This window comes from Panthera leo, chromosome E2 (genome assembly GCF_018350215.1).
Source record: "Panthera leo isolate Ple1 chromosome E2, P.leo_Ple1_pat1.1, whole genome shotgun sequence".
Classification (NCBI taxonomy): domain Eukaryota; kingdom Metazoa; phylum Chordata; class Mammalia; order Carnivora; family Felidae; genus Panthera; species Panthera leo.
The window spans coordinates 25,021,451-25,033,566 of record NC_056693.1 but is presented as its reverse complement, the minus strand read 5'-3'; the positions used below and the strand labels follow the sequence as shown (position 1 = coordinate 25,033,566).

The window sequence follows — 12,116 nt, the reverse complement described above, 5'->3', positions numbered from 1 at the left end:
TGTGCCAAAGTTGGACTTCCAACTGACTGAGCCACCCAGGCGCCCCAAGATGCATCTTTAAAAAGGACATTTCTTGTGTGTTTACAATGCCATTATCACACTTAACAAAATGTCCACTAAGCCCTTTGCATTCTGCACTACCCAGATTATAGTCATACTGTCATGAATGATTTTCTCTTCTTTTTTCTTATCTGTGTCTTCTAATTTTTTATGATAAACACAACATCTATTATTTAAAAGAAACAATTTTTAAAAATGAAAAATTCTGGGGTGCCTGGGTGGCTCATTTGGTTGAGCATCTGACTTTGGCTCAGGTCATGATCTCACAGTTTGTGGGTTCGAACCCCGTGTCAGGCTCGGTGCTGACAGCTTGGAGCCTGGAGCCTGCTTCAGATTCTGTGTCTCCCTCTCTCTCTGTCCCTCCCCTGCTTGTACTGTGTCTCTCTCAAAATTAAATAAACATTAAAAAAAATTTTTTTTTAATGAAAAATTCTGGGGTGCCTGGGTGGCTCTGGTGGTTAAGCATTCAACTTCGGTTCAGGTCACGATCTCACAGTTTGTGAATTCGAGCCCGCATTAGGCTCAGTGATGACAACATGCAATCTGCTTCAGATTCTGTCTCCCTCTCTCTCTGCCCCTGCCCTCCCTCTCAAAAATAAATAAATATTTAAAAAAAAAAGAAAAATTCTTTGGTTTACACATTTTCCCCCCTCAGAAACACACTGATTACATTAAGCAATTAAATACTAAATCTGATGGATACAGCAATGCTGTAAAGACAAATAAAGACTTGCAACTTTTTAGCAGTGTAATGATGCTTCAGACTTCTTAAGAATTTTCTCCTTAAGTATTTAGGACAGAATAATAGCATTATAGGGGAAAATCCCTTGTCTGTAAGAGAGATGCAGAGCCTGAGAGATGGAAATCAAGAGAGACAGTGAGGGAGAAAGTGAGGGAGACTGATTCCCATAACAGATATTATGTAGATACAGTTCTATCTCAAGGTTACCCAGTAGGTTCCTGTTCTCTGCTCAAAATACAAGCCAGTAATTCCACTTCTGGGTATTTACCCAATGAAAACAAAAACACTAATTTGAAAAGATGTATGCACTCCTATGTTTACTGCAGCATTATTTACAACAACCAAGATTTGGAAGCAACCTAAGTGTCCATCCACATATGAATGGATAAAGAAGATGTGATAAATACACACACACACACACACACACACACACACACACACACACACATACACACACACACACAGTAAAACTATGGATTGTTAGTAACTTGTTCTGCGAGTGTTCTGCAAGACAAGCAAATATTTCTAATAAATTTTAACTTGATAAATGAGCTATGTCTTGGAATATGAATAGTACATGATGCTGACCATCACATGATCACAACTGAGCCAATGGTTCTTGAAATTCGCTTTGATATACAAATGCTTTGGATTACAACATGTTTCCAGAAAGAATTATGCTTGCAAACCAAGGTTTTACTGTGTGTGTGCATGTGTATATGTGGAATATCACATATATGGAATATATATATATATATAATGGAATATCACTCAGCCACAGTAAACGATGAGATCTTACCATTCACAAAAACATAGATGGACCAAGAGGGTATTATGCTAAGTGAACTAAGACAGAGAAAGACAAATACCATATGATTTCACTTATATGTGGAATCTAAAAAAACAGAACAAATGAACAAACAAAAAGCAGAAATAGACTCATATGCAGAGAACAAACTGGTGTTGTCAGAGGAGAGAGGATAGGGGGATAAGTGAAATAGGTGAAGGGATTAAGAAGCATAAACTTCCAGTTATAAATTAAATAAATCATGAGGATGAAAAGTACTGCATAGGGAATATCATTAATAATATTATAATAACTTTATGTGTTACTGGTAACTACAAATAGTAACTGATAACTATGTTGATTGCAGTGAGCAATGCGTAATGTATAGAACTGTCAAATCACTGTTGAACATCTGAAACTCATAATATGGTATGTCAACTATACTTCAATAATAAAAAAAATTCCACACAATCTACTTTTAAACAGCCGAAACCAGACCCAGCTTCACTTCCGACAAAAGTGGCAACAGTTGTGGATGGCTTTAGTCACACCATTTCCTTCTCCCAGCTCTCTTTGCTAAAAATCAGGCTGAGTAGTTTGAGCATCTATAGTCCACATATATATAATCCCTCTGTATATACTGAGATGTAGTTTGTCTGAAAGTAGTAGAAACAACTCCAGCTAATTTTGACAAAAGGGAGGGTTTACTGACCCTTAAAATATAAGAAATCAGAAGTTCAGGGATATTGCTAAGCTTTTGGGCCATAGACTCTCATCTCTGGTTTTCTACAAATGTCAGTTTGGCTGAAAATCCCTTTTCCTCCATGAAACAAGATCCAGGTTGCCTTTGGAGTTCGAGTTTCATGGGTTGTTTTTGTTTTTATTTATTTGTTTTAATAATTTCAGTTTTTTGGAGAGTTAGACTCTGTTTCAAGTTAGAAAATCCTGGGAATGGACTTACTGCCCATCCAAAGACCAAGGGTTTGGCAGGTTTACCTAAGATCAGCTCCCTTACTTGGGGGAGGGAAGAATATTCCCAGGAAATAGATGGGGTGAGTCTGATCAGACAATACTGCAGATGTCCATCACATGTGGCAAGTGCAATTGCTAATCCTAGTTAATAGTGTATCTTGAGGTACCTGGGTGGCTCAGTCAGTTGAACGTCTGTCTGACTCTTGATTTCAGCTCAGGGGTGTAGGATCAAGCCTTGCATCAGCCTCTGCATTGAGCGCGGAGCCTGCTTGGGATTCTCTCTCTCCCTCTACCCCTCCCCTGCTCGTGCTCTCAGTCTAAAAAAAAAAAAAAATAGTGTATCTTGAATGACTTTTCATGTCAGTAGATATAGAGGTTTAACAGTTAAACTGGTTTAACAGTTACATGGTATTCCTTTGAAGAGATACACCAATTCATTATTAATGGATACTTATGTCTTCCCACCCCTTTTGCTATGGCCAACAATGCTGCCTAGAACATCCCTGTACATGTATCTTTCACATGTGGGAAATGTTCTAGGATACATTCCTACAGGTAGAATTTTTAGATCAAGGAACATATGCATTCCCCCTGCCCCAATTAAGTCTGTTGGGTTATAATTTACATACAGTGGAATACACAGGTCATAAGTGGACCGTTCTATATGTTTTGACAAATGAATACAGTGGTGTAACCCACAGCTCTATGAAGACATGGAACAGGACTTTGTTCCAGGCCATGATGTAGTAACAGCGACTGGACTTACCTGACTACCTTAATCAACTAAAAAATTGGAGAAAAAAAACCCTACAAAACAATAGGCGAGGCATTAAACAATAGGCAGCACAAGATAGTGTTGGGAGATGAGAAACAAATGGAGCAAGCTGCAGGGTGCCCCAGCTTTCTGCCTAGCAAAAGGTTTTAGGCCACAGTGTAGGGAGGAGAATCCCAAACAAAGCCTTTTCATACGCTTTCGAGGACATGTGTTTTTATTTCTCTTGGATGAATTCCCATCTAGGAGTGGCATTCCTGGGTCATAGAGTAGATGTAGGTTTAACTTTGTTAGGAAGCTACCAGTTTTCCAAAGTGATTGGATTATTTTTCACTCCCATGATCAAGATTTTGATCACTCCACCTCCCTGACATTTGATACTGTCATTCTTTTTCATTTTAGCCATTCCAGTGGTATCTTAGTACTTTTAATTTGCATTCCTTTTGAGCACCGATGATATTGAACATTTTTCCATGTGCTTATTGGCCATTTGTATATTTCCTTTTGTTAAATGTCTGTTCAAGTCTTTCCTTTGGTTTTTAATAGGGTTGTTTGTCTTGTTACTGACATTTTAAAGTTCTTTATATATTCTTGATACAAGTCCTTTATGAGATTTATGTTCTGAGAATGTCTTCTCTCTCTCTGAGCCTTGCTTTTTCATTTCTTAATGGTGTTCTTTAAAAAACAGAAGTTTTTATTTTGATATGGTTCAATTTATCAATTTTTTCTTTTATGATTTGTGCCTTTCTGTCCTAAGAAATATTTATCTACCTCAAAGTGGCAAAGATGTTCTCTTATGTTTTCTTCTAGAAGATTTATAGTTTAGCTCACATTTTAGGTCTGTACCATTTGTTGAAGAGACTTTTCTTTCCCATTGTATTGCTTTGTCTTCTTTTAATGTTTACTCATTTTTTGAGAGACAGCATGCATGTGCAAGTGGGGGAGGGGCAGGCAGACAGAGAGGGAGACAGAGGATCTTCCATGCTGACAGCAGAGAGCCAGATGCGGGGCTTGAACTCATGAACCATGAGATCATGACCTGAGCTGAAGCTGAATGCTTAACCAACTGAGCCACCCAGGTACCTCTCCTTGTACTGCTTTGTATCAAGAGTTATTTTGTCAATACAAGTGTATCAAAGATATATATTTACATATGTGAGTGTGTGGTCTTTTTTTATGCTACAGTGACAAATGTATGAGTCTATATCTAGTCTCTATTCTGTTATTTTGTCTGTCCTTTCAGTAACACCATACTGTCTTGGTTCCTATAGTAGGCATATATATGTTTACCATTGACAGTGCCACATTGCTCTTCCAAAAGGTTGTACAAATTCACACTCCTACCAATATGTATCCCCACTCTTACTAGCATGGGTCATTATTAAGCTTCTAAATCATGGGACCGTGTCTTATTCACTGCTGTGTTCCCATTACTGAGCACTGTACCCAGCATGAATGACAAGAAGCTCTAACATATCTGTGAATGTTGCTAACACTTATTAAGCTGCCCTAGTGGGTAACAAGATGAGACAATCAAGCTAAACTCCAGGCAGATGTTTCTGAAAGCCCAAAAGATTGTGTCTTTAGATTAGGGTGGAGTAACACAACAGCAGAAATAATAGCTAAATCTCACAGTGTTCACTATGTACATACATGTTGTCCTTGTTGTCATGGCTCAGATGCCACCCATTACAGCTAGATTCCAAGCAGCTAGAGGAGAGCACAAGGAAGAAAAGGGACAAAGGGGAGGTAGCCTTCCGCTAAGGGAAGTTCCCAGCAGCTGCCACGTGACGCTATTTATGTCCCATTGAATTTGTAGCCATATATAGAAGAAAGGGAAGCTGAGAAATGTACCTTTCTCTTACCTTTGTACCAGTTCTTAACTTCTCAGGTCTGTTCTTCTGTCATGTGCGACCAGAAAAACCCTAACTTACATACTCTGTACCCTTGAGTGGGGTTTTGGCACCCAATGTGTGTCCTATGAGGCTGACTCAAAAGATTGGGGTCACCCTGTTTTGAAGTTTTAAGTCAGCAATGGCAAACAGCAGTTTACCTTAACCACAAAGGAATAAAGGCCCACAGAGGTCCTTTGAGGGAGGGCACAATCCCATGTAAATGCCAAGGAGCCCAGTAATTTCAGTTCTTAACTGGCACCAGCCAGTCAAGATGGACCCACACCAAAAACAAATGTCCAGTTACAATGTCCAGTTGTAAAAAGTGATTTTTAAATTGGACTTACCTTATAAAGACTCCAGTGTAACTGGACTCAAGGCATTTTTATTTCAGAAACCATGACTAAAAAAAAAAAAAAAGTTACCACAGACAAAAAAATAACCAGTGTACTCTGCCTCATAGAATATGTTCAGAAGTTTTGGCAAATGGTCCTCACTGATTCTGTCATTTTCATATTGTATCTGGCATATTGTCCCATTCAATTTCAACATTATCAAACATAGGTCATATCAACACTACTCTAAACTGGAGATAATCATGGAAAATGCTCAATAAATGAGGCTACTTGCCAGGAAATATGCTAAATCACACACATACACACAATTTCCCCCCATTTAATCCTCATAATTATCCTATTACTCCATGAGTTGGTATTATTAGCTCTACTTTACAGATGGGAACAGGGGCACAATGATCCCACAACTGGTAAGAGCTAGAGCCTAGGTGTGCACCATGGTCTACCCTACTCTGGACTCTGCCCTTGGGAGGAAGCCCTTGAAACTCATGGCAAACACTGAGTCCTAAGAATGTTCCACAAGAAGCCTAAATACAAGGGCAAGGGAGGTGTGATACCCTCTTAACGTGAGGATGCTAGTTATGCAGCATTATTTTTAAAAACCAAGAACAATATACAATCTAAATGCTTAAGAGTGCAGTTAACTAAATGATGGGATCCTCCACAGAATTGGTAAGGTGACCATCCAAACTGCTCATCAGGCACCTTTATTAGCATGTTGTGATGCTGAGGGAGTAAACAGGATTCAAACCACACACACACATACACACCTCAACCACATTAAAAATATTCTCAGGAACCACCTCACACCTGTCAGAATGGCTAACATTAACAACTCAGGCAACAACAGAGGTTGGCGAGGATGCAGAGAAAGAGGATCTCTTTTGCACTGCTGGTGGGAATGCAAGCTGGTGCAGCCACTCTGAAAAACAGTATGGATGTTCCTGAAAAAATTAAAAATAGAACTACCTTATGACCCAGTAATAGCACTACTAGGTATTTATCCATGGGATACAGGTGTGCTGTTTCGAAGGGACACATGCACCCCAATGTTTATAGCAGCACTATCAACAATAGCCAAAGTATGGAACAGCCCAAATGTCCATTGATGGATGAATGGATAAGGAAGATGTGGTATATATACAATGGAGTATTACTTGGCAATCAAAAAGAATGAAATCTTGCCATTTGCAACTATGTGGATGGAGCTACAGGGTATTATGCTAAGCGAAGTTAGAGAAAGACATATGACTTCACTCATATGAGGACTTTAAGACACAGAACAGATGAACACAAGAGAAGGGAAACAAAAATAATATAAAAACAGGGAGGAGGACAAAACATAAGAGACTCTTCAATATGGAGAACAAACTGAAGGTAGCTGGAGGGGTTTTGTGTGTAGGGATGGGCGAAATGGGTAAGGGGCATTAAGGAATCTACTCCTGAAATCATTGTTGCACTATATGCTAACTTGGATGTAAATTTTAAAATGAATATATATATATATATATATATATATATATATATATATATATATATATATATATATATATATTCTCTCAAGAAAAGGACAGTAAGGAAATCTCCCAGAATGTTAGGCTTCTAATTAACTTTGGTTAGGGGATTTCAAGTTTTCTGAACTTTTCTTTCTTTTCTAACTTTTCCACACAAACATGTTTACTTTGCTAATCAGATTATTTTTTGAGTTTTACACTTTTGTGGAATGTATACTTTTGTGGTCTGAACTTGTCAGTTTTCACTAGGATTCTGGATGTTTAAATATCTTCAAAATCTTTAATATCTTTAAAATCTTCAACATTTCATATCTTCAAAAGGACTTCAAGGGGATGCCGAAGTATGTGCATTCAGAACAAGGCAGATGAAATTGGGGAGACAAAAAACGTCAGTATGGTTTTTTAAGTGGGAGAATGAAATTTTAATAAGAAACTCTAGATGACCTGTGCCTCTTAAGGAGCTGAGCAGTGGCAGTAAATTCCATCTTCTTTGTTTCTTAGGGAGAGGGGTGTCTCCTGGCTTGGGGGCAGGATGAAAGCCAAAGATATCTGGCTCTCAGAAAGTACCAATCCTTAAATTGGTAGAGAACAGCATCATCCCCTTCTCCTATGCCTGACCCACATGCTTCTTTTAAGCCCAGCAAACTAGGTGGATTGAATTTGAGTACTCAACTGTCTGGTGGCCATTGCACGTATGGCTTTTTGAGGACAGTGATATTTTATTAGCTTTGACTCCCTGTTTCCTAGAAGTCCATGGCTCATGGTACTTATCAAACATTTGCTGACAGCTTTCTAGGTGTGTTACAGCAAACCATACCAAAAATAATATTGAATAATAAGTCTTTTCTAACCCCTACTTAATAAACTCTCTGTATAATAGCTACACAAAGTTTAGTCTCCAGGCAAGTTGTATATGTTTCCATGTAAATGAATGATGAGGGAAGATGCAGAGAACATCTCTAGTTCCCTTGGTTATCAACCAGTAAGGACCCTCAACACACCCTAAACACACCATTCTCTCCCCCAGTCCTCTCTAAAGAGCCACATATAGTAAATGAAGTCCCCTATCCTACAGAGAGCAGCTCCTCCAATGGCTCTGATGGGGCTGGTGACTCTAAGCCCCTCTTCTGCCTCACCAGCAAGCACAGGGCCAGCCAAATCACCCTGGACCAGAGACTGATTCAGGGAAGGACACGGACAAAGGTAGCCAATCAAAGTCCTTCCTTGGAATTTTTCAACATGGAGCTGGACAAGACAGGCTTTGCATTTAACAAAGTGAACAGGAGAACCTAAGCCAGCTTCCCTCCAGGACTTCAATAAATTCCTCTTTCCTACTTCAGGCTATTCTGAGTAGGTTTCCATTTCTTCCAACTGAAAGAATCCTACCTTTTTCCATTTTCCAATTCTTTTATGTTTATTTAAATAGATAAATAAGGGGGTGAGGGGCAGAGAGGGAGCGAGAGAATCCCAAGCAGGCTCCATACTCTCAGCTTGGGACCCGATCCCACGAACTGGGAGATCATGACCTGAGCTGAAACTAAGAGTCAGATGCTCAACTGACTGAGCCACCCTGAGCCACCCAGGCACCCCTCCAATTCTTTTTTAATAAAAACATAGAAATTTTAGTTTTGAGTGAAAAATAGTTTTGAATTCAAAACCACACATCAAAACTGATGTAGATCTGGGAAAGCCTAGGGAAAAGGAATGAAATCCCTTGTATCAATGACTCCTTTCCCCCACTGACCTTGCTGTGCTTCTCGAGCTTCTCCTGACCACTGTGAAGAGGATGTTCATTCTGATTCCACCAGACAGACAAGGTCTGTATTCATTTTAACAACATCCCATTTCAAGAATCTATGTTTTCCTACCTCAAGCAACAAAAAGCAGCTCAGGGTCCTGAGGGTTGACACCTAAAAGGAAACGGAAGCTGAGAAATGGTGAGAGAAGTTTGTAGCATTTGAGGAAAATGTTCATTCTAGTGCTAGGACCATTAAATTACAAAGAGTGAAGATGTATAATTAGTGATATCTGTTTGACTTTTAAACTACAAGGAAAGTTAAACACCATCACCATTTTGGACATGTATTTTATTGTTTAGAAATTTCCAGCAGAGCTATCATTAAGTACCTTTGTCAGGAGATGCCTATGAGAATCTAAATTGGGAAACAGGGACAGGCAGGCCTGTCAGCTCTTCCTGCAAAATCACACAACACTGGGACAGCAACATGCTGGGCCTCAGGGTATGAGGTGATCAACCACCAGAGGTACAGTCTGGCATTCCCCATGTGCGGACCTAGATGAACAACAAAAAACTTTGCAGGTGTAGATTTAAGTGCGACCCCAAATGACAAATGACTTTCTCTGGCGGTACCCAAACAAGATGCCAGAATAAAGTCTGTAAAAAATCAAATCTATCATGATCAGCAATCCTACCCTGAATGAAGTTAACCTCCTAAACCAGCTGACCTATTACATTTTTATTTTAAAAGCAAACCAAGTGCATACAGCGTCTTTTAAAAAATCATGTAAACGTTGCAAAGTTTTTATGTTATTTATAATCTGAAGAGATTTATAAAAAACTACTAGACTCGTTAAGACTACAAATACTAACCCCTCATCCCCTCATGAAAAAAGCAATTGTTACAAAAATATAAAAAATAGACTAGCTTCTACTATGTAACCTCTCCACCAGAAACCTCACAACTCTGGGACACATTCTGGTTGATGTGCCATCCAACAAGCACAAGTGCAATTTTCTCAATTTTTAAGGAAGGAAAAGTTCCCAAACATTCCCTTTGTTACTGTAGATTGTGGCTACTTTCTTCACAGGAACTGTAATGTTAGCAAGTAGGGGCAGTCTGTAGTGTTCTATCATATTCCCCTGCACGGGCCCAAGCGTGGAAATTACAGCATAGGAGGCTGCCTTCAAAGTTCACTTCTCTTCATTTTTGTCTCTCCAGCTCCTTTGATTCCAATTTGGGACTTGCTGGGCCCCCAGGCTCTATAGCTGGCCTTGGCTTCCCTCACTGCCCACTGGGGAAGGCCAATGGTAGGAAGGGTCTCTTAATGAAGGGGCTCTCAGATAAGCCTGCTGCTCCCATGGCACCCACTTGTTTTCAAAGTGTGGGTCAGGCCCTGACCCAGGTTTGCTAATGCCAGGGAAGCAGCAGGCCTGATGGAGGATACTCCCCTGGCTGGAGACATGACTGATGCTACAGCACAGTCTGCAGAGTCTGGGAGGGGAGCCAGCAGCAAAGTGAGGCAAAATGCTTGGCATTAAGTTAAAATACTTTTATAAACTTCGAATCCAATTACATGTACTCACCCACAGCAGCCAAGCTACCAGGCACTTTGACCAGTTATCAGCTAGGAAATGGACTGAATTTGATTTGAAACAACACACACTACAGGAGGGGATTGGTTGGGCTTGATTGGTCAAGTCCTTGAGGATGCCCCTCCCTCATTTGTGGACATCTTCAGTGTTTCCTTGTCCCTGCTGTCACCAACAGAGGGCGATGTGTGGAAATCAAGCCCTTGGTAGAAAACAGCTATTGGCTAAGGGCAGGATGGATCCACACATCAGCAGGCAGAATGCCTCCATGCGACTGGGACAGGCTGTACCCTGTGTCCCTGAAGTCCAGGAAGACCTCCCAGATGGGGGTCCCAACCTAAGCATGCTTAAGGGAACGTTTCACCCCCAAAGCCCTCATTACCTGTTGCTCAATTACCTGTTGCAGAGTCCTCACTACCTGATGTGCGCTCCCAAGTGGAGACCTGGTTCAACTTGGAGCCTGGCTTGCACCCACTCTTCCCCTGCAGAACGCTTTGACTTGGCCATTGCCCCCCGTACCTGTCACAACCTAGCCTGGCATCTAGTCCAACCCACATGCTACTGCTTTCACCATTCTTGTCTGAGAGATAGGCTGTCTGCCTACAAGCCAGAATGGTGGGCCCTCTCTGAGCCTCTAGTAGACTTCCAGGCTCTCCTGTTTGAAGAACTAGATTTTCACACCGCTAATGGTTTTATTTCACAGATCACGGTGGTGAATTTAGGATTTCCACTTCTTGCCATGGTTATCATACATTTCCCAGCACCTTCGTGTTTCTTCAGATCTGAAACATCTCACCCAACATACATACCCTGGTTGTTTTAAACCCCAAATAGCCTCTCCAATAGCACAATAATGGATTCAGAGAACACCGGCCACATGTGCTGAGCAAGTCCCCTCTACTTTGGTTGCTTAAAAAAACAAAAAACAAACAAACAAACAAAAACAGGGCTTCTGAGATATCCCCAATTCACATTTGCTCAGAAGAGAAGTGCTCCCAACATCAAGGCACAAAGAAAGAAGTCTCTTGGGGCAAAATGACAACAAAAGCCACCAGTGGCCTTTGTGAGGCCTGAGGCAGAGTTGCTGGGGAAGGCAAGTTCAGTCTGGTGTGGGCGGGCCATCAGGAGGAAGGCCTGACAACTGTGTCTCCCTTTGGGCCCGAGCAATCCTCATGCGTACTTCTCCAGGAACTTTATGTGAAAGTCCTTCACCTTCTGTAGAACTGTTTTCAGCTTCTCCACCGGAGGGAGGATGGTCATTCTGTCAGGAAAGAAGATAGCATCAGCCTGGACATAAGTTGTTCTGGAAAAGGGGAGAGGAATGAACCTGGCAGCTCCTTCCTTCAGTTGCAGTTGTGACAATGTGGGCAAACAGTGTGGGAGGGGGGACGCTTGTCTCGTCCATTGCGATAACACCAGCCCCTGGACAAAACCTGGAACTTGTTGACTTGTTGAACCACCTCCTGCCTGAATTTGTACATTTACTTTTAACTCAAGTAACATGTATGACCAAAAGCAGTAAGATGCCAGCAGCATTTAATCTCACTAACACGTCCACCCATTATCAAAGAAGGCCCATGCAACATTCTGACCTGTGTATACAACTTCCTCTAGAGCATGACTTGGTGTTTCCTGCAGATACAGAGCAAGATGTTCTTCCTGCTAGGTGGGCCTTTTTAAAATTTCTCTT

General features: G+C 40.8%; 1 protein-coding gene across 1 annotated transcript in view; it reads right to left on the bottom strand.

Annotated features, from left to right (window-relative positions):
* Positions 1-9,163: 9,163 nt before the first annotated feature.
* GPT2 (glutamic--pyruvic transaminase 2) overlaps positions 9,164-12,116 on the bottom strand; it is a 33,728-nt gene continuing 30,775 nt past the window's right edge. The window contains exon 12 of the mRNA XM_042919307.1: positions 9,164-11,687. Coding sequence (XP_042775241.1) covers positions 11,597-11,687 — 91 coding nt within the window. The 3' untranslated portion in view covers positions 9,164-11,596. The remainder of the gene's footprint in view (positions 11,688-12,116) is intronic.